We start from the raw sequence: 22591 nt of genomic DNA on the forward strand, positions 1-22591 counted from the left end.
TTTTGCTCGGTCTTCGTACAAGCGTTAAGGAGGATATTGGCGCAACAGCTGCTGAGGTAGTCTATGGGACAACGATTCGCATTCCTGGAGAGTTCTTTCTTGACGAGGAAATGCCTCCTGATCCGAAATTTTTCGTTGAGAAATTTTGTCACCATATGACGCAAGTTCGTGCAACGCCAATCTCTCAACACGATAGAAGGAAGGTGTTGGTCCACAAGGATCTTTCTACATGCTCACACGTGTTCGTGCGGATTGATCGAGTGAAGAAGCCGCTAGAGCATCCGTACGAAGGACCATATAAGGTGTTAGAAAGACTTTCCGACAACGTTTTTAAAATAGAAATTCAGGGCAAAGCAACAAATATCAGCGTCGAGCGACTAAAACCTGCCTATTTCGAAGTAACATCTGATCCAACGGAAGCAGCCCAACGACCAATAAGTTTGGCTCACAAAACGTATGTAGGACCAAGAGCGAAACCAGCGAGTGAGAGACGAGTAATATTCGATATGTAGTTTTCCAGCCGTTAACCGTCAAAACTACTCAGGAGGGAGCAGTGTAGCGACATGGTAATGACATGACAGCACCAACATGGCAACGCCTTTCAACAGCTGATATGCTCAACAAAGTAACGTTACTATATGGATCGGCAAGGATATAAATTCGACGCCATCCGACTCTTTTACGCACTCTTTCTCTCGACCTTCTCGGCGTTTGTAACTTAATTGTTTTCGAATTTGAATAAATGGGTAGAACCTAAAAACGTACCTTTTCATGTTTCTACAAGATATGTTTAAGTGTCGCCATCTATTGACAAAATACGACATTATTTTTTCCCCCAACCTAGTATATCATGGATGGAAAAGAATCCTGGACCGTGGTTAGGATTGTAAGTAGTTTCAACCATATAAAACAAAGCGTCTTTTTTGAATAGTTACATATTTATTTACTTCAGTTTTCTGTCACTTTTGCATGTTGTTATGTGTTCCTTGAAATACAATATATTCTCTAATCTATATATATATATTTCTTTTTTTTCAAATGATCTGTATATGTTTCTATTATTAACGGGGCATTTGATGTTTTCTTACTTCTCCGACTTCAATATGATGTTTGTCGCAGTTATTCTTCTAATGACTGCTATATGCCTTTCATGTTATTTTTTTTTTCTTCTTTTGGTTTTATTTATTTTCAAAGTTAATTTTACAAGAAATACAGATAGATAAGAGATGAGAGGAAGAGTATAGGATGTTTGCTTTTTTATCTTTAAATATAATACATATAACACGAAATATCCTCAATAATAATATAATAATCTCTTTACAGAATAGCAATATAATCATAAAAACGTGGCGTTTCAATTGTATGTTTAGGTATATATGTTTGAATGTATAAGTACGCGTATGTATATGCTTTTTACTTTGACTTACTCTTCTTTTCCATCAGAGTAAGAACACAAAAAATCAGTGAAATTGTATATTTGATGTTATTTTCACTGTAAATAAATTATTTGATATTGTAAATAAAGTAAGTTCTTGGGGTATTGAATATTTTCAAGGTTTTTAATTGAGCTATCACTAAGCTTATGTGTATATCATGAGAGGCCGTTCAAAATAACAATGAATATTAGAAGACAATTAGATTAACTCGATCAAGCAACAAATTTTATATTTCCACAATTGTTCTTTGTAAAAATTTAACTTTTCATATCGACATATAACTGCATATATGTATAGAATATGTATGTAATTTGCTTTCGTTTTTTTTTTTGTTAATAATTTAATCTTTAATCATTACTTCCCAAATGGTTTTAATATATATTTGAATTTGTTTTAATTAATCTAACAGCCAGGAAACTAACCATATTTTCATTATCAATAAATTTACCTTCATTATATTAAACTATAATTGCGCTATTTCATGTAACTGAGACAATTGAACCAGCACGTCAGTACTTCTTCGATTCAGGTGAATTTAGCTGAAAGGATAACGACCTGATTGATGACGGTCGGGGGCTAGGTTTGCAACTTCCTACCCCGCTCAGGCGCGGAGAGCACCGCGATAACAGTTGTCGTGTTATTGATATTTACAGAAAGAACTAAGAATAGATTCTATTGTTTCAACTTCTCTTTATTATCATTGTAAGGTGTTTGAAACGTTGTTGCTAAAATGAAAATATCTAGATATATTCTAGTTGAACTTGTCTTTAAATGTATATCCCTATATAATACATTGTCTTTAATGATTTATTTATACACTTTTCCCTTTAAAATTTTTTCAAATCAATTTTAGATCTTAACTAGGTATAATATATTTGCTTAAGAGGTTTTATGCAATGACTTTAATATTTTAATATTTAATACATGTTAATCAAATAGTTAACAAAATTGTAACAAAATCAATTTAAAAATCTAACTCGATCAATATCTATGTATATAGCTTGTGTTGTATGTGTTGGAAAACATAGATTTATTCCTTTTTCATTTGGAATGGTGTCAAAGACTTATTTATTGTATTTCGTTTCTTCTCTTTCAATATTTATATATGATATAATAGGCTAATTGAATCGAATATTCTCACTGATATTTTAAAAGAAACTATGATATAAACTTTTAATTACTTTAAATCATCGGCTTCATCGATAATGTCGGCATACTGTTCCCAATCGGTGTTTGATGGGCTTGATCGTGTTCGAAAATTGGTTCCTGTTGCCGTTGAAGCGTCATTGCCGTCCGCAGTTCTACCACCAGATGCAGCCGATGATGTTCCATTATTAACAACCTCGTATTCTTGTAATTCAGCTTCCAAATCCTTCTCCCACTGTTCCTCTGAGATTCCATTGATGTTATGTAATATTAAACCATGGTTTAGAAATGTGGTGTGTTGTTGTTATCAATTATTTTCTGTTTTTCACTTTTTATGGTATTAGTTTGTGAATCATGTATTATTGTTTCTACTCGCGTGATTGTGCTTTGAGCAAGTAGATATTCGAGGATGATGCATTTTATCGTGTTCAAAGATTCATTTCGGGAATGGCAATAGATTGTTTCGTGGGGAACTCCTTAGCTTTCTCTTGTTGGAATATTGGTAAAATACTAAAATGACAATGACATAACACATCGTTCAATAAGTCCCGGGATTAGCGTAGAAATGGCGCTAATAATGCCATTTATATACCAAGGTTCAGAAGTACCAACCTTCAGATAAGATGTGTCAAAATTTGATGTAATTCGAAACATAACCAAGAAAGCTATAGTGGTTAAACTGACGCTACCTTTGCAATCGTGAAAAAATGGACCAAAACGAGTTTCGTGTGTTGATAAAACATTGTTTTCTAATGGGGAAAAAACACTGTTCAAGCTCAGCAATGGCTTGAAAAATGTTATTCGGACTCTACTCCGTCGAAAACAACCATTTGTCGGTGGTTTTCGACGTGAAACGCGGTCGTGCTAATACAAATGATGCGGAACGTTCGGGTCGGCCAAATGAGGCAGTAACTCCCGAAAACATCAAGCAAGTATTGAAAATCGTGATGGGTGACCGCAAAATGAAAGTGCGCGAGATAGCTAAAATGGTGAACATATCAACTGGTAGTGCATTTACTATTTTGCACCAAAAATTGGCTATGAAAAAGGTTTTTTCCAAATGGGTGCCGCGTTTGCTCACAATGGAACAAGAGCAACAACGTATCAATGATTCGAAGAGCTGTTTGGCACTGTTTACTCGCACTCAACAGAATTTTTTGCGTCGATATGTGACAGTGGACGAAACATGGATTCACCATTTCACTCCGGAATCAAGTCGGCAGTCAGCTGAATGGCGTACGAAGGGTGAAAGCCACCCGAAGCGTCCAAAAACACAACAGTCGGCCGGCAAAGTGATGGCGTCCGTATTTTGGAATGCGAATGGTATAATTTTCATTGACTACCTCGAAAAAGGAAAAACCATCAATAGCGACTACTACATGGTGTTATTGGATCGTTTGAAGGCCGAAATAGCGAAAAAACGCCCACACATGAAGAATAAGAAAGTCATCTTTCATCAAACCAACGTGCCACAAGTCAATCAAAACGATGACCAAATTCAACGAATTAGGCTTCCAACTGCTTCCTCATCCTCCGTACTGGCCCCCAGCGACTACTGGCTCTTTGCGGATCTCAAAAAGATGCTCCAGGGAAAAAGATTTGGCTCAAATGAGGAGGTGATCGCTGCTACTAAGGCTCATTTTGAGTCAAAAGACAAATCGTTCTACAAACATGGCATTGAAAAATTAGAGAAGCGTTGGAATGATTGTATTACACTTGAAGGAGATAATGTTGATGAATAATAAAGAATTTTGCCGATAAAATGTTGTTTTCATAGTTAGTCCCGGGACTTATTGAACGATGTGTTATGTCTATGTATTAATATCCATTTTTTCTAGTTTTACAAAGATTCCAGTGTTTTCTCCTATCTTCGATGGGAATTCGCGGTATATCTTGCGAATGTAAGATCACTCACATTTTTAGAGCTAAAAAACTTAATGCCCCTAAACTAAAAAATAAAAGAAGTTTCGATCCAAATTTTGAAACATATCAAATAATAAATGGCATTTCCACCGCGATTCGGGCATTATTAATCAGTTTATGCAAGTTCATTTTACCACCACTGATATATGCGGGGTAAAGATTTTAATTTCCACATGCTTTGTAATTTCGCAATGGTTCTTTATTGCTAGGGATTCAATTTTTAATTATGACATCTGGAAGAGCATGGAATTCATTTTGTAGCTGAATGAGCATATGTGGGCTAATGTAATGTTCCTGTAATAATCACGCACGGATAACGTTAATAGACTTTCGACCGGACTCACTTTAAATAATCGTGCGGGCCACTTTATGGTTACATTACAATCTATCATTTCGACATTTGACAAAAGATTTTCCACCGTAATGGTCATGTGGGTGAAAAGGCAGACGGTAACAGGTGCCATGGCGGAGAGAGGTTCGAAGTGCGCAATGAAGGTGGCGAGCGTATAATCAATTTTGCGGACACCCATGAACTTGTACTTATGAATACATGATTCATCAAACGATTGTCTCAACTTCCTACATTTAACCACTGTCACTGATTGCAAAGCCTTTCCCTATGAGACCATCGTACCGCAACATCGGCCGTTGATTGCCGTCCTGCGAATTAAGCCACCGATAAAACAGTGTGAGGAATGCACTGGCCCACCGCGCATTAAATGGACGCTGCGCGGTTACTCAAGGAGAAACACCGTGAGAAGCATCGCCCTCTTTACATTGCATTTCTGAATCTAGAGAAAGCGTTTGACCGTGTGCCACACGAACTCATCTGATATACTTTACAACAACACTTAGTGCCAGAAGAACTCGTGCGCTGGGTTCAATTGCTCTACCATGATCAGAAAAGTAAAGTTCGAAGTATGGCGGGTGTATCAAAACCGCTTCGTGTCTCTGTTGGTGTTCATCAAGGAAGCGCTCTCTCACCACTCCTCTTTGTTCTTGTTGTGGACACCGTCACGCGGGGCATCCAACGTCCAGCGCCCTACACATTGTTTTATGCAGATGATGTTTTCCTAGCATCTAATAGCAAAAAGGATCTCGAACAACTTGTCCAAAAATGGAATGGTAACCTTATGCAACACGGTCTCAGATTGAATCTAAACAAAACTGAATTTTTGACGATCGATCCCCATGAAACAGGCACAATCACTGTCAGCGGCAGTGATCTGCCCAGAACTGAGCGATTTAAATACCTCGGGTCAACGGTATCAGCCAATGGAGAACTGCGTTATGAAATTGCTTCACGAATTAACGCAACCTGGATGAAGTGGCGTTCCACAACGGGTGTTCTTTGTGATCGACGTATCAACGAACGTCTCAAATTTAAAATTTGCCGCAATGTCGTCCGTCCTGTCGCTCTCTGAGTGCCGAGTATAAAAGATAATGAACGGCGTCTTGTGGTAATGGAGACGAAGATGTTTCGTTGGACTAGTGGCGTGACAGGTTTTGATCACATCCGAAATGAGGATATCCGCGATCGATATGCGGTTGCCCTGAACGTGGAAAAATTGCAAGAGAGACGTCTTCGATGGTATGGTCACACAATTCGTGCTAACGAGAATTCACTTGCCAAGATTGGTCTGAATATCGAAGTTGATAGTAAACGACCAAAAGGCAGGTCGAAACAACGGTAGCTTGATACGCTGGATGGGGATTTAAAAGCCTCGAAATTGCATTCAGATCAGGTACTCGACAGAGCCAAATGGCGAAACCGATCACGACGAGCCGACCCCGCTTGTGGGGGGACAAAGGCTGATAATTCAAAAAGCGAAATTTTTAATGCCTAATATTACAGCAGAAATAATTAATTTTCAATCATTCAATTTCCATTTTCATATGAGAAAGTAGCAATGAAATTGCAAAAAATCGAAAAAGCTGAGAAGATGAGCACAATCATGACCCGGCGACCTACAAAAATCTGTAGAAATTTATTGTGTTGATAGTCGCAAATATGAAATCCTTAGCCATATCAGAAAGATATCAAGACGATCTTCAGTTAGGGATTTTTTACAAGAGGAGGCGAGGTTCTTAACAAAATGAGAAAGCAACTATGAAGAGATTATTCTTAATATAAGAATTTGCGACCTAATTTTCCCACTCACTGAAGTCGTGAAGCTTCGATTTTTTTTTGCTCGATTTGCTATAGATTCCTCTCAATTACCTTCAAAAAAGAGCAATCAGGTGGGAGAAGGAGCCGGTCCTCTGCTTGGTCATAAGACACAAAAATCTATCCTCTTTCTAGTATAGACGACTCAGTGTTGTGGAATGATCATTTTACTAAACATTCTATCAGAAAAGTACTAACTTTTCAGCATATTGTACTACCCAAATGAACGTAGTGAACCACTGACGATACTGTGGCGCGGCAGGATTCGCGACATTCGAAATTTATTTCGAATCGAGCGGACAGATGACGCCACCGGCGCTCTCCACTCAGTTTAGACCTCGCCACAGGAGTGGAGAGCAGAGTGCCATGACTTGACAGCAGGACGTACAAAAAAAAGAATAGGGTCTTCTGTCTTCGAGATTGGCTATTGCGGCAATTAATATTAATTTAATTTCATGTTGTATATAATTAAGTGCTAAATAAGCTCTTAAATCCTGAATCCTGCTGCGCCACAATACGATTATGAATCATTAAATAGTGAAGGCGTGCAATAGAACAGTGTTGTCGATAATTCATTGGTTAACCAAATCGAGTTTCACGGTGAAATCGAGAGAATCCTAACCGGATGTCACAATATCAGAACTGACCAGCGTAGAAAATTCAAACTTGAATCCAATCTGAAAGATTTGAAATCGTAGCGAACATTCATCTTTCAGAAAGAGAAACAAAACTAAACAATAAATCGGATGTATCAGCGACCATGCCAATGCACGCAGGTGAATCGGTTTTGTATATCATTTTTCAATTATTATATATAAAATAGGGGGATTGGTGTCTAGTTACAATTGAAAGTGCGGTAAGCATTTTTCAGGCATTTTAGCCCTTCAGCTAGCACACAGCCAACAGGTAATTTTGAATGCGCGTCATTTTTCACCTGAAATGCTTTTCTTCATCTGATAATAAAACTCTTTCAGATAGCCCACATATTTCTTCGCAAAAAAACAAATATCAATTCCAGGATCCCGAAAACATGTGGAAAATTAAACAGAATATCTCGTGTTCTTTCATAAAGTTCCATAATAATGTTTAATGAACGAAATTGGACAAGTTGAATCTAGCCGCTCTTATCTAAAATGCATAATCCTCAAAATCTATGTATCTTCTATGTTTAGATTGTTTTTCAAAGTGTAGTATTTAGCTAAATTGTTAGTATTACACTGTATATGAATGTACAAAAATTGAACAAAACTTGAAGCCACGCAGCATAAATAATGTTAGTAAACTGTTAGATACAAGCTTCTGAAAAAGCGTATTAGGAAAGCAATAAATAAAATTTAGAGTGAAAGTGAAGCAGAAAGAAATAAGCAGTGAATATATTACAGAAAAATGATACGAGAAGATATAGAAAAATGCAAAAACCTACTTTAAATAGGGGAACCTGCGTTTTAAATACGAATACATATATTACCTTTTAAAAAGTTGAAAAGCTTTAAACTAGAGTTAAGTTACACAGGCGAAATTAAAGATAATTTACACTAGCTCTGCCCTATTCTTGACAACCCGCTAAACTTAATTTAAACCAGTTAATATATCTCTTAAGAAACAGAAGTTAGTCACCCATTAGAGTGCAGAATTAGTAAACAGAAACGAAAAAAAGTACATTATGACACAAAAAAAAAAACAGTCATCAGGTTTATTAAGGTCATACCGCGATTGCTTGGTTTTTGCCGCCGGATTTTGTGTCATCCGTAAAATATCACCCAGTTTTGTGGATCAAGAAATTAACAACAACCCAAAGGCGTATCCTCGCAGTGTCCTCGAAGCCGAAATACTTGCGCCTCAGTAGCAATTTGGTTATATGAATTGCATATTTCAACAGGACACCACGCCAATCCACAGAGCGAAAATGACACCTCGATAGAATCTTCGCTCTTTTCACCTTTATCTAAATCGAATAGATTCAAACGTATGTTGGACAGATACAAGGCCTATGCTAAGCCCCGCCAAAAATGAGCCAATTCACTGAAGCGATCACTACGCCAGGAGTAGGACGAAATCTCATTGGAAGACTTGCGTGGCTGTGGAAATAATTTTCCAAAATGTTTGAGGTTCTGTATCCTTGTATGTTATCACCAATCGTTCATGTAATAAGGTTTTATGACAGAAATCCTTTATTACTATTATGTAAACAAAATTCTTTCTCTAAATAGCTAACAGGACAACAATGCTCAACACGATATCGCAATCGAACCGATGAAATTGGGAAACAACCTTATTCGCGTCTTCACTCCTTTAAGCCAAAGAGCAGAAAGTTGAGTGGACTTTTCTAATATCTATCTATGGAGCAGCCATTTTCATAGAAACATATCCCATTTATGGACAAAGAGCAGTAGTTATGCTTACAAATCTTAGATGGTGCAGGCATTTAAGGACAAAATTGCCTCTTGACTAGTTACTAGTTAGTCTCATGCAGACGAAGGTTCGTTAAGCCAACTCAATATTTTTTCCATTAGTCCTAATATATTATTAATATATGCAATTTCTCACCTTGGGTGACCTCTTCATTCAAATTTCAAGAGGCTGAGCCATATTGTGGCATATAACATAATTCATAAAACGATTTTTTCAAATCTGAGAGTCCTCCGTGCTCTAATTTTTAGGAGAACTGCATTGCGTGCCTCGTTCGAAATCTAAATTTGCTACTGAGTTTTGTCTTTTAACAGTAGCATCAACCTTTACAAAATATCTAAGCTGCAATGACACGTCTACATGGAATGGATAGCTGACAGGAATATTTCCAGATACATTGAAAATGCACAGGACTGCCGGACACCAGAAAAACAAGAAAATTTTTAGTAAGATTCATATAACTGATAGAATTGGAATATCCTGAAGACCAAAAATAGATTTAGCATGTCATAAAATTAAGGAGTCGTTTATCAGTAACCCCATCTTCCGCAAAATTGCTGGTTTATTTATGATGGACCTGAGTGCTACTACGGCGCATCATTATTCCTTGGCTCCATGCCCGTGGACGACAATAATGGTTGTCTGCGAAATAATTTTGGTAGAATTGGTAGAGCTTAAGATTGTCGGCATAGAGCAAACAGGGACACAAGTAAGGAGGAGGAGAAGGTCGTTGATAAAAAATAAAAATAATAAAGAACCAAGAATAGATCCCTGCGGGACGCCAGAGGAGGGGGAAATGGAGGGAGATGTGCAGCCATTAAAAGAGATGCGGCAGAATCGGTTAGGAAGATAAGAAGCAAAACATAAAACAAGTGATATGGGAACGCTTTGAGACGAGGATTTGGATAGAGGGATCTTGTGAAGTAAATGGTATGCACTTCCTTCCGTGAATTTAAACATTTGGCAACAAAGTTGGTAAAGTCGAGCAAGTTAGAGGCAATGGACGCTTAACAAAGCCGTGTTGATCTTTCACTATAAAAAGTGGGCAGACAACCAGTAGCTGACATATTTTTCCAAGATAGAGTAGAGGAAGGAAATAGAACGGTAATCCTCGGAAAGCAAAGACATTGGTAACAAAGAATCACATCTACTTTCGCCGAGTATGATGACGATTTAAAGAATCATTGGCCTAAAATGAACCCTAACGGCGAATCAAGGTTAGAGGTCACTAAATGTTTTTTGTTCCGAAATAGTTTTGATATGGTTGGAAATAAAAGTTCTGCAATGAGTTACGTCTATACGTAACGATAATAAAAGATTAAAATGGTATTATGGTTTTAGCAATCTGTAAGAAAGAAGAACTTATAAGTTCAGGAATAATAATCGTTGGCGCAACAATCCATATTGGATCAGGGCCTTGAAGTGTGTTAGAGCACTTCATCAAGACCGTAACGGTACACTACAGTATACTGTAGGAGGCAATGTGGTCAGCATTGCGTTCGCCCAAGATTATTACCCTGATTTGACTCAGGTACTCATTCATAGTTGAGTCGACTGGTATTCGACGTCAAATCAATCAAGTTCAGGAAAGAAGGTGAAAATTTCGCAGGTGGTAGACCATCAATGCAAGGGTGTATACTTCCCAATCCATGACAATGTTACAAGCAAATTAATTGTCGTTCTTCAACGAAACTTCTAGAACTTTATAATACTATAAAAGATATTTGAAGGGCAACACTTGAAAACAAGCATCAGCCATTTCGTAGTGGTGGATTCTGAATCAAGCGTTGAAAGAATTAAATACAATCTGTTCATTTCTTTCGGGATGCCGCTTTTATAGGACCAGAAAAGGAAGAATGCTCAATTCAACGATTCAGAGCGTTCTCCTTTATCAAACAGCTAAAAAAAATAAAACGGATGGCCATAAGAACAGGAAATACTTCGCAGAGAGCAATGGCGAAAACTCTGGGGAGGCTGATCGTCGTCACGTTAGCCACATATATTTTACCAGAATGTGATGTGGACGTCGATATGGAATCCTGAACACAACAAGTCAACAACTTCTTAAAAATAAAGAGATCCACAAGAGGGGGGAGAAAATCTTTAGTCTCAATAGAACAGCTACAAAGAAAACTGCAATGGATCCAAGAAACTATGAACTATGTACTACGATAAAGACAGTTATTCTCATAGATGAATTGTCTCGTTTACCGATAACAATAGAATGTGCGAGGAAGGCGGAGGAAGGTTTCTGTAATTTCTGCGATTTTTTTATGTGATTATATTCAAGGTTCACAGGAAGTGGACCTTGTAGTAGGGGTTATCTACGCTCAACAGGAAGCAAGTGTTGGCCAACTAGAAAAGACAATGAACGGCGTCTTGTGGTAATGGAGACGAAGATGTTTCGTTGGACTAGTGGACTGACACGTTTTGATCACATCCGAAATGAGGATATCCGTGATCGATATGGGGTTGCACTAATCGTAGAAAAACTGCGAGAGAGGCGTCTTCGATGGTATGGCCACGTAATTCGCGCTAACGAGAATTCACTTGCCGAGATTGGTCTGAACATCGAAGTCGATGATAAACGAGCAAAACGCCGGCCGAAACAACGGTGATTTGATACGCTGGATGGGGATTTAAAAGCCTCGCGATTGCATCCAGATCAGACATTTGATATTGTAAAATAAAATGGCGAAACCTATCATGACGAGCCAACCACGCTTGTGAAAGGGATAAAGGTCGAAGAAAAAGAAGAACAGGAGACAAGTGTTCAATATTTTTCCGGAATCTAATCGTTCAGTACTTACACATAGATAATAATAATCGTTGGTGCGATAATCCAATTTCATTTGCACCTTGAAGGGTGTTAGAGCACTTCATCCAAGACCGTAACTGTACACTGCAGGACTGCAGTAAACTATAGGAAGCAATGTGGCCAACATTGGGTTCCCTCGTGATTATTATCCTGACTTGACTTAGGTACTCATTCACAGCCGAGTCGACTGGTACCCGTCAATCAGTCACGATACATTGCCTTTGCCAAGAGTAAGATTTGAAAGGCTGCAACAGCCCAGCGCTCTAACAACCAAACCCTCCGGAAAATGTATACACATAGTGCTAATTAAATTTAATTCTTCAATATTATTAAAGGACAATTTCAGAAACTATGGTGGTCGCAAAGTTGTGTTCGAAAAACATATTGATAATCATTTGTGGAATAGTGTGAATTGATCAATTTTCGTCTACGACCATGCACATACAACACTTGAAGCGCTTTTCTAAGTAGAACATTTCATCCGCATTTTTGATTATATCCATCACTGAGTGTGGATAGACGTTTGGCAAAATTATTAAACCCCCTTTTTTTGTCGTGCTACATATAAATTCCATCTTTGAATGTAGACAACTAAATCCAGAAGGAAGAAATGAGATAGCAGTTGGTGCTAAGAATTTTGCCGGCAACTTCTATAACAACTAAGTGTGATATACCAATGAAAACGTAGCAAAAGCCAACATGACCTAGCCAGAGATGATCATGGAATTTTAGACTGCCCAGAACTGAGCGATTTAAATACCTCGGGTCAAAGCTATCAGCCAATGGAGAACTGCGTTATGAAATTGCTTCACGCATTAACGCAACCTGGATGAAGTGGCGTTCCACAACTGGTGTCCTTTGTGATCAAGAATCAACGAACGTCTCAAATCTAAAATTTACTGCAATGTCGTCCGTCCAGTCGCTCTCTATGATTCTGAGTGTTGGCCGACCATAAAAGGCAATGAACGGCGTATTGCGGTAATGGAGACGAAGATGCTACGTTGGACTAGTAGCGTCACACGTTTAGATCACATCCGAAATGAGGATATCCGCGATCGTTATGGGATTGCACCGATCGTGGAAAAGTTGCGAGAGAGGCGTCTTCGATGGTATGGTCACGCAATTCGTGCAAACGAGAATTCACTTGCCAAGATTGGTCTGAACATCGAAGTCGATGGTAAACGACCAAAAGGCAGACCTAAGCAAAGGTGGCTTGATACGCTGGATGGGGATTTGAAAGCCTCGAGATTGCACCCAGATCAAGCATTCGATAGAGCCAAATGGCGAAGCCGATCACGACGAGCCGAAAAAGAAGATTTAGAGATTGCTAACTGCTAGAAGGCAGCGTAGGGTCAAATGAACCTAGTTGAAATGTGGGAATTACAGAATACAAGCGAAGAATCGCTCTACTTCATAACAAGCAGAAGGATAACTTTAAACATTTAATTTATCAATTTCTCTGTATGTTTAAAGTTAGATAGTGAATTACTTAGGCACCTATTTATTTCTCTTAACTAGGAGTGCGGGTTCTTATTGCTAAAATTATGACCATCTCATATTTCTGCAATTTAAAAAATGAATAGAATTTTTAATTAGGGAGCTTTTAATATAATCAAGTGCATTGTGAATCAAATACTACTATCTGTTTGTACAACACTATTGCCTGCGTACTCAATGTGTGGAAATAAAACTGAAAATTTACAGGCACCTTCATAAGTTCTCACTTGGAACTGAAGCGGTGTAAAACCTTTCATATTATTTTTTTTTTATCACATACTGCGCCGAAAATCAAACTAAATATTACATACATCAAGTTGACACAGAAGAAAATATATAAAAATTAAGTTTTTAGCGACGTATTTTGTGTGGTGAGTTCTTGTTGGTAATTTTATTGGGCAACATATTCTTTAGAAGTTGTCGGAGTGTATATTGCCTTTTGAACAATTATTTGGCTATTTGTAAAGCATTTAAAGCAGGTTATGTGAAATTGAATGTCTCGAAATTCTATTATTTTTCTTGTATTTCATTTGTATTGCCATTGCCAAAAATTATGAGCTAACTCAATCCTAACAAGTTTTTATATATACAGACACCTAACTTTATATTTTGCATTAACGTTCCATTCAAATTCTAAATAAAATCCATTCTTCATAAATTAAAACAAATAAACAGACACAGACTGTTTGCTTTTCCAAATATTACTAACAAATAGCTGACATTTCACGCAAACTCGATACATTCTAATGGTTGTTGCCGATTTATATATATAAACATTAAAATGGTCGCTGCCAGTGTAGGTAATATTCTCCCATCCATAGCCTTTTCAAGGACTCCATCAATTTTCCTAGTCAATGCACATTCAAATTTCGTAAATTATTCAGAATTTAAATTATAATTACTGCTTCGATGCTCAATTCCAAATATTAGGAGGGTTAACATACAGAAACGGTATAAAAATAAATATTTGATGTGAAGTCAATAAATAAAATCAAAAAATGGTTTTTATATTTGTTTGAAATAAAGTGGGACACTGTGCAGGCAGTTTCAATATTTCTAGCTCCCACAAAATTTAATAAAGGTGACTATGATGCGCCATCTTTTAGCCAATGTCGCTATAATTTTGCTTAATTTTTGCAACTGAAAAATGTATGTAACAAATTTAAACTTTGCATCGAAAAATAATATAACCATCGCAAACTTAGTGAATTTTTCTAACACTGCAGCTACAACTCTAATGTATCCAATTGAAAAATCAAATGCAAACAAATCCAATTGCGCTAATTTTGTTTAAAAAGCATGTCAATACGTAATGTACCATCATTTCTCAAATATTAATGTTACATTCATAGGCAAAAATTACACACATTAAATAATTATCCACAAAAAATATATATATATTTTTTAAATCAACATTGCATTTAGTGAAATAAAAAATATTTCAGAAACAAAAAAATAAATAGAATTTACTACTACACATTTTCAAAATTTTCTTGCGGTTTTTGTTTTAAAATTTTTATTTGACTAGCTCCAAATAGTTTTTCTCACTATGTTAATTAAGTTTGATACTGTTTTGTTTTGGATACTTGCAAAATTATCCATCTGATGAAAAACCATTTAGAAATGAAAATTTCTAGAATACGTAGGTAGTAAACTTACCACACAAAATTGTAACCCATTCAATCTTCTGAAAGATATTGAACAATAATAATGATAATAATTTTTGTTTCATCAATTTTTTGGCTGTTAGCATTGGATTTTATTTTTGGAAAATTAAAATTCAACAAAAAAAAAATATTTATTTTTCTAATTATATTCTGTGTAAATTGTTTATTCTCATTATTCACTAATTTTGATATGAGGTACCTTAACATAATTAGAACCTACAAGATTATAATTTTTATAAAATGCCGAAGCTGTTTTGTTGGGTTGATGAAAAGAAATGCCAGATTTTTTCACTTTTTAGATAAAATTTTTTAATAACATTAAATAACAACGTTGACACAGTCTTATATTTTTTTTTAAAAGATTATTTAATATTCTCCACGATACAAGCACTATACCCTGCCATCCACAACTTATCCTGAAGTAACAACACTGTATACAGGAGATTCAACTCCCAGCGCATTGTTCAAAATATTATGAGGACAAGAAAATTCCGCGCATGAGGTCTGGTGTTGGTACCATGTATGTGATGCAGTGCATTGGTTTGCACCCGCGTAGCATCGGGCATGTGGCATTTCATACCTATTTATGACTTGCCTCGCTTCCGCCCAAACACAAGAGTTCACTCCGAGCCATCGAAGTGAACAGACGTCGGCGCTGACAGAAAATTAATTCTGAAAATTAATAGTGAGTGGTGACAGTGTGGTGGTAGTGCGTGACAAGACGAACAGAGAAGCATACAACTGCAGGGAGAAGCAGATATTCAAGGAAGTATCGTTCTGTTTCGTTATACAGTGCAGCTCAAGATTATTGAGACACTGCATAGCGAAGTGATAAATTTACTAGTGACATTTTTTATCTTTTCAGTGAAGTACAGGAGGAAGCCACGCAAGACGGGCTTGGGGACAGAATGTCCGCCAAGAGGACAAAGCTGATTCTGCCGGACGAAATTTCGTCTGAAGAGGAGGGAACCACGGGCCCTACAACGATGATGGAGGGGAACTCGAGCCTCCTCATGCGAATTGCGGAGCTGGAACAAGAAAAGGCCGACATGGCGCAGCAGTTGGAGTGCCAGATGGCATTCATCAAGGAGCTGCAGCAGCAGATGGCTGAATTAAAAGCAGCTAACATGGCCGCGAAGCAGCCGGTCCAACAGCAAGAAGTGCAACAGCAGCAGCTAATTAAGCAACAGCGACAACAACAGCAGGAGCAGAGGAAGCAGCAGCGACAACAGCAGCAGCAGCAGCAACGACAGGAGCAGCAAAGCGAAGAAGATGACGGCATGTGCCCGGAGGTCATCATCGAGGAGGAGGAAGGAGACCCCTTCAACTTCGTCGTCCGAAAAAAGAAGGCATCAAATAAGACTAAGGTTAGTGCTATCACTGTAAGTGCCCCACCAACCACCCCAAAATCCTCTCCCCAAGCAGCCACCCCTAAGAAACCCAAAATTCCCCCGATAACTGGGTACTGACTAAATGTACCGCAGTTCCTGAAACTTCTGAAGGAAAAAGGGTTGAAAGCAACCCTGAAGAACACGAGGGCTGACAAGACCCTCATCTTCGCCGAGACGGTTGAAGACCATGCTGCAATTTTCGCTCTCATAAGAGAGAAAGGGCTTCACGCCACCACCAGCACCCCACCGACCCTAAGAACCAAGTCGCTGGTTATTCGCGGTCTCCACAGGGAGACAGATCCAGCAGACATATTGCGGGAGCTCAATGAAGATTACCCGCAATTAAAATTGAAAACTGTCACCAATTTAATTAAGCTTCTGCACAGCCAGAACCCGGCACTTCCGATGAGGTCTCAATCGGGACTTTTCATAGCCACCTTGGAGCCCTCCCAAGAGCTCAGTGAAGTACTAAAAATTAAGTATATACTTCACCAGAAGATTTCGCTTGAGAAAGTCAAGCCAATTGAAGAAGTGCAGTGCTACAACTGCCAGAACTTCGGCCACATTGCCCCTAACTGTTCCATTGTGCACAGATGCGTGAAGTGCGCAACAAAACACGTCCGCGGGCAATGCCCCACACCATCGGCGGAGGCGCCGCACTGCTGCAATTGCGGCCAGACCGGACATCCTGCCAACTACCGCGGATGCCCGGCATACAAAGATATGGTTGCCAGAAGGGAAGCTGGCAGGGCGCGAAAAAATGCAGAAACGGCGAGGACCAAGCAAACGGTGACACAGATGTCACAAAGCTTGTCCCGGCCAGGTGTATCATACGCCCAAGCAGCTAGGAATACTCTTCCTAGAGCTGCACCCCAAGCTCCACAAGGCAACAATCTGGGCTTCAAGAACTTGGTCGATAGTCTCGCTTCCGCCCAAACGAATGAGCAGCGGCAGATTGCCGCAATCCAACTACTGATGAACTTATGGAGTTAAATATAGTTACATTTAACTCCGCGTCCCTGGTTTCACACGCCCAACGTGCCACTGCCCAAGCGTTGGTTGATACTCTGAAAGCAGACATATTTTGCGTTTCGGAGACCCACCTAAACTACAGACATAATGTCAATTTCACCGGATATACCACTATTCGGCATAACAGCAACACGGGCGCTGCCCTTCTAGTCAAAAAAGACTACCACTTTGAAGAAGTCGTCATCGAGGGCTTACTAGTCTGTTCCGCTGCAGCGGCAATAGTTAAAACTATCGATAATAAACGGATTTTGGTAGTTTCCGTTTATTTCAAATACAATTCCCCAAGTGAGCAACTGGGCCATGACTTAAAAGTTTTGGGCGATCTCCAGTTAAAATCAAAATATCTTATCTTCGGTGGCAACTTTAACTCACGGCACAAATCCTGGGGCGATAAGGCAGAAAATTTAAATGGGAAAACCCTGTATAACTGGATCCACGACCCTTTCACGCCAGGTAACCATCAGATCATTCGCCCACACTGATTGGAACAAATTCAAGTCAGATTTAGCACCAAGGCTAAACTTGAAGAAACTCGCTACAGATCGCAATCTGTCGGACAAAGAAATCGACGAAGCAATCATTTTGGCCAAGGACGCCATCAATACTGCTACACGCAGAAATACCAGGCTGATCAAAGTCGATGAGTTTGTATACAACAAACTCCCGCATGACATCATGCTACATATGAAAGTCAGACAGATTTGGCGCAGGAACCTCAAGCGCAACATCCATAAAAATGGAAATAAAGTTAATGCTGAATACAAAGCATTGCTCTCCCGGATTAATTGCCTGAGTACAATTATCCGGGAAATGGTGGCGCAATTCCGCAATAAAGAATTAACCCGTAATCTCGCAGATATTAAGCCCGGGCCAGATATGTTTCAACATATAAATAGGCTAGCGGGGAAAAATAAGTCCAGTAATTTCGTTCTTACCAAGAGCAAGGAACCAATCTGCGGAGACGCCAGAAAGGCGCAAGTCCTTGCGGAATCATTTGAGTCTCAGCTCAATACCCCTCCGCCTCAAAGTAACCCGGCAATAGTGTCGATGGTTGAAACAACTATCGCCGACTTTGTCTCTAGGCATTCAAATAGATTAGTCACATTCTCTCAAACGAACTTCTCGGTAAAACCAACGGATTCGCAACAATTCCTGAGTTTATCACAACTCACCGCCTTGACCTCAAACCTAAACGGTAAAAAATCAGCCGGACCTGACCAAATTCCTAATTACGTAATTAGGCGACTTCCCCGAGTCTCCATCAAATTTTTGCTAGCAGTATTTAATAACTGCATAAATAATGGCTACTTTCCCACCACCTGGAAAGTAGCTAAAATAATTGCGATCCGAAAAAAAGGCGGCTCTACTGAGCCTAAAAACTTTAGACCCGTTTCATTATTATCCAATTTAGGCAAACTCTTTGAGAGAGCATGAACAATCGGGCTAGTCCAATATTGCAACCTCAAAGAGATTATACCGAACCATCAGTTCGGGTTCCGCAGCAAGCACGGAACTCAACATGCACTTAGTTACCTTCACGACACCGTCGTAGCAAGACTTAACGTCAATAATAAACCGACCGTAGCATGTGCATTAGACTTAGAAAAGGCCTTTGACTCCGTATGAGTAAACGGACTAATCTACAAACTGATAGATCTTGAGTTCCCAATCCCGATCATTAGAATTGCACTAAGCTTCGTCGAAGACAGGTATTTCTACGTCAGTGTGGGGAATGAATTCTCCGATCTCTTGTCGATAACATCGGGAGTACCGCAAGGATCCATTTCTGGACCCACCTTTTATAATATCTTCACGGCTGACGTCCCAACTCCCGAGACCGGCACCGAACTCATTCAATATGTCGATGATACTCTCATCTTCGCTTCAAGCCTCCACCCCAACAGGGCAGCCAAAGCGGTCGAGAGATATTTGAAAAACCTTGGCAAATATTACCTGGCATGGGGCATTAAGATTAATGAGGCCAAAACGCAATTCTGCACCTTCCGGAGGAAAGCTAGATACCTAGGTTCTAGAGGAATCCATAGAAAAGCTAAACGCTTGAAAATGAAGATCGGAAACCCTATAGTGAGCAATTCCCAGAGCATTAAGTACTTAGGAGTTAAACTTCACGAACTCCTTAAGTTCAAGCCACATCTTGAGCCCGCTATCGGTAAGGCACGCGGTGCATTCAGTAGGATCTACTTCCTTCTTCGAAAGAACGTAGGACTCAGCACCAAGGCCAAACTGACTCTCTACAAGACCCTGATCAGACCCATTATCTGCTATGGAGCGTCCACGTGGATCACTTGCTCCACCCGAACCATGTCCAAATGTGAGGCATTCGAACGCCGGATATTAAGGTACTGCACTGGTCTTTCCTATAATTGGAAAACCAAGAAGGTTGGAAAAAACGCCGAGGTATATCGGTGCGCCAACGTACAACCTCTTCGAGAATTCGTTCTCAACTTGGTGGAACGGTTCTTCGAAAGAACGGAGAATCATCCAAATCTACTAATCTGGCAGCTCTACCAACAGGGTAGCACCTTCCCATTGGCCAACTTCCTAAGGCCCTGCCAAATAGTGAGCGAAGCTCTTAAACCCGCCATCCTTTCCCTATATGATTCTCCCTGCCTGGTAGGGGTACATCGAGGCTAAGCACAAGACATGTAATGTGCTATTGTATATAGTAGGTTAAGTATTTATTGTTAGAATAAGTTTTAAGTTTAGACTTAGTTAGTTTTAAGTATTTTAAGTAAGTAAGTGATGCCTTCTGGCGCTTTTAGTGCAAGCGCAAAAAAAAAAAAGATGGGGAAACACACAATAAAACCATTAAACACATAGGTCACGAGCGAGTTGACTTTCCGTGCACTTTCACCGCTGGATTTGCTCCTGTATAGTCTCCTTGTCCTGAAGGTATTTTAAGCATTTGTCACAATAGTGAGGAGAGAAAATATGCTTTTATGAAAATAGAACTTTGAGTAAATGAAAATTATCACAAGAGCAAATACCCAAGTTTTTTTTTTTCATTTCAGTTCAAGCTATCCGGATATAGCATTGGTGACCTTCACATTCAAAATATGATGGGGGCAGACTTCTACAATTACCTTGGAATTCTGCAAGGAACCCATGCTCGAGTGGGTGCTTTGAAGGATGTTTTGCTGACCGAACTCCAGCTATGTGTGAAGCTGGTGCTAAAATCGCATCTCCCGGGGAAGAATAAAACGAGCGCGTTGAATATATTCGCTATCTCTTCACTGGCGTATGCATTTTTAATATTGCCGTGGATGAAGAATGATCTGGATAACCTCCAGTGGCGGATATGGACTACTACGCTCAAATTCCGAATGCATCATCCAAATTCTGCCATGGATTGGATGAGCCTGCCCCGTAACCTCGCACAACATCACCGCCAAGTCGATTCGCTACGCGCTTATTTTTATAGCAAGGAACAGGCGAGTGCCTTGCATGCATTGTTTCTAATGATCCTTACAGTCACAGCTAGGTTCCGAAAATTTAGTATGGTTAAATCAAAGAGTGAACATATTCTTCAAAAGGAACAGGCTGGAAACAAGAAACATGAGGATATTTGTAGGCAATGTCCTACAATTTCATCCAATGATAAGTACGAGGGTAGTTCAATAAGTCCTTAGAATGACCAACGGATGGCGCGCGAATCGCCTTAAATCATCTGTTTTTAGTCAGCGCCACTCCCGACTAGATATATAGTGCAGTCACAGTCCACATCTTCTGAGTTTACATGTTTTTATAATCAATTGAAAAAAAAAAAAAATTGCTTGTTAAAAAAAATGGAAAAAAACGAGTTCAGAGCGGTAATAAAACATTTTCATTTAAAGGGCTTAACTCCATATGAGATAAAAAATGAATTAGACTCGGTTCATGGCACATCTGCCCCCGGCTTAGCAACGGTTTATAATTGGGTAAATGAATTGAAGCGTGGTCGTAAATCAACAAGTGACGAACCACGTTCAGGAAGGCCCGTAGAAGTGACTACTCCCGAAATCATCAATAAAATCCACGATATGGTGTTGAAGAATAGAAGATTAAAAGTGCGCGAGTTAGCTGTAGCCAGAGGGATATCAATAGGTGCAGTTTTTTCAATTATACATGAAAAATTAGGCATGAGAAAGCTATCAGCAAGATGGGTGCCGCGTTTGCTCTCAGCTGAGAATAAATGAAATAGAGTGGTCACCTCTGAGGCTCTTTTGAGGAATTTTTTCGTCGGTTTGTGACTGTGGATGAAACATGGATACACCACTACACTCCTGAGACGAAGGAACAGTCAAAACAGTGGAACGGCACGGGTGAACCAGCTCCAAAGAAGGCGAAGACCGTAAAGTCAACTGGTAAGGTTATGGCTACAGTTTTTTGGAATGCCTGTGGAAATATCCTTATTGACTGCTTGGAAAAGGGTAAAACAATTACTGGTGAGTATTATGCATCATTATTAGGGCAGCTGAAAGAAGAAATTTAAAAAAAAACGACCACATTTGGCGAAAAATAAAATTCTTTTTCATTACGACAACGCCCGAGTTCACACGTGCTTCGTTTCAATGGCTAAAATTGAAGCATTAAAATTTGAATTTGTCAAACACCCACCGTATTCACCAGATTTAGCCCCCAGTGACTTTTTCTTATTTTCAAACTTGAAACAAGTCGGGAAACCGGAAGCTCGACGCTTCAGGTACGAAAGGTTTTGTGTATTTCTTAGTATGTAGCACGTAATATATGCATATGTCCACTTTCGGGTGATATTGGCATTGATAGTCTTCAATTTTCAAAGAAGCAACAACTTCGACGTATTATAAATTTGTTAGTAATAGTACGACGGACAGACAGACAGACAGACAGACGGTAAACCGATTTTAATAAGGTTTTGTGTTTACACAAAACCTTAAAAATGGCTCGGTGGACAGAGATTTACGGACAACGAAGACGTCATTGCCTCTGTAAGCGCTTATTTTGAGGAACTTCCGAAAACAGACTTTTCTAAAGGATTAAAAAAACTTGACAAACAATTGACCAGGTGTATAGAGCTCCAAGGAGATTATGTTGAAAAATAAAAAAAAATTTACTCAAAAAAATTT

General features: G+C 39.1%; 2 protein-coding genes across 6 annotated transcripts in view; one reads left to right on the top strand and one right to left on the bottom strand.

Moving 5' to 3' along the window:
* Positions 1 to 919: 919 nt before the first annotated feature.
* The window catches only part of LOC119658911 (synapse-associated protein of 47 kDa), a 96232-nt gene continuing 74560 nt past the window's right edge, over positions 920 to 22591 (bottom strand). For 4 of the 5 annotated variants that reach the window (XM_038066723.1, XM_038066722.1, XM_038066725.1 and 1 more), the window contains one exon: positions 920 to 2825. In XM_038066723.1, the coding sequence (XP_037922651.1) occupies positions 2614 to 2825 (212 nt within the window). In that variant the 3' untranslated portion in view covers positions 920 to 2613. Of the gene's footprint in view, positions 2826 to 15055; positions 15084 to 22591 lie in introns of all 5 variants that reach the window. The other variant, XM_038066726.1, reaches the window with a different exon arrangement.
* On the top strand, positions 15090 to 21558 carry LOC119658912 (protein PIEZO homolog). The gene is made up of 2 exons (XM_038066728.1): positions 15090 to 16430; positions 20519 to 21558. The coding sequence occupies exons 1-2, from the start codon at positions 15972 to 15974 to the stop codon at positions 21134 to 21136; spliced, it is 1077 nt and encodes a 358-aa protein (XP_037922656.1). The 5' UTR covers positions 15090 to 15971; the 3' UTR covers positions 21137 to 21558.

Source organism: Hermetia illucens, chromosome 6 (assembly GCF_905115235.1).
Source record: "Hermetia illucens chromosome 6, iHerIll2.2.curated.20191125, whole genome shotgun sequence".
In the NCBI taxonomy this organism is placed as follows: domain Eukaryota; kingdom Metazoa; phylum Arthropoda; class Insecta; order Diptera; family Stratiomyidae; genus Hermetia; species Hermetia illucens.

Bases quoted from the DNA above. Each gene is read 5' to 3' on its own strand.
- LOC119658912 (XM_038066728.1), top strand. From the start codon at position 15,972: ATGTCCGCCAAGAGGACAAAGCTGATTCTGCCGGACGAAATTTCGTCT. The intron at 16,431-20,518 runs GTTAGTGCTATC...TTTTCATTTCAG, and splicing joins AGGCATCAAATAAGACTAAG to TTCAAGCTATCCGGATATAG.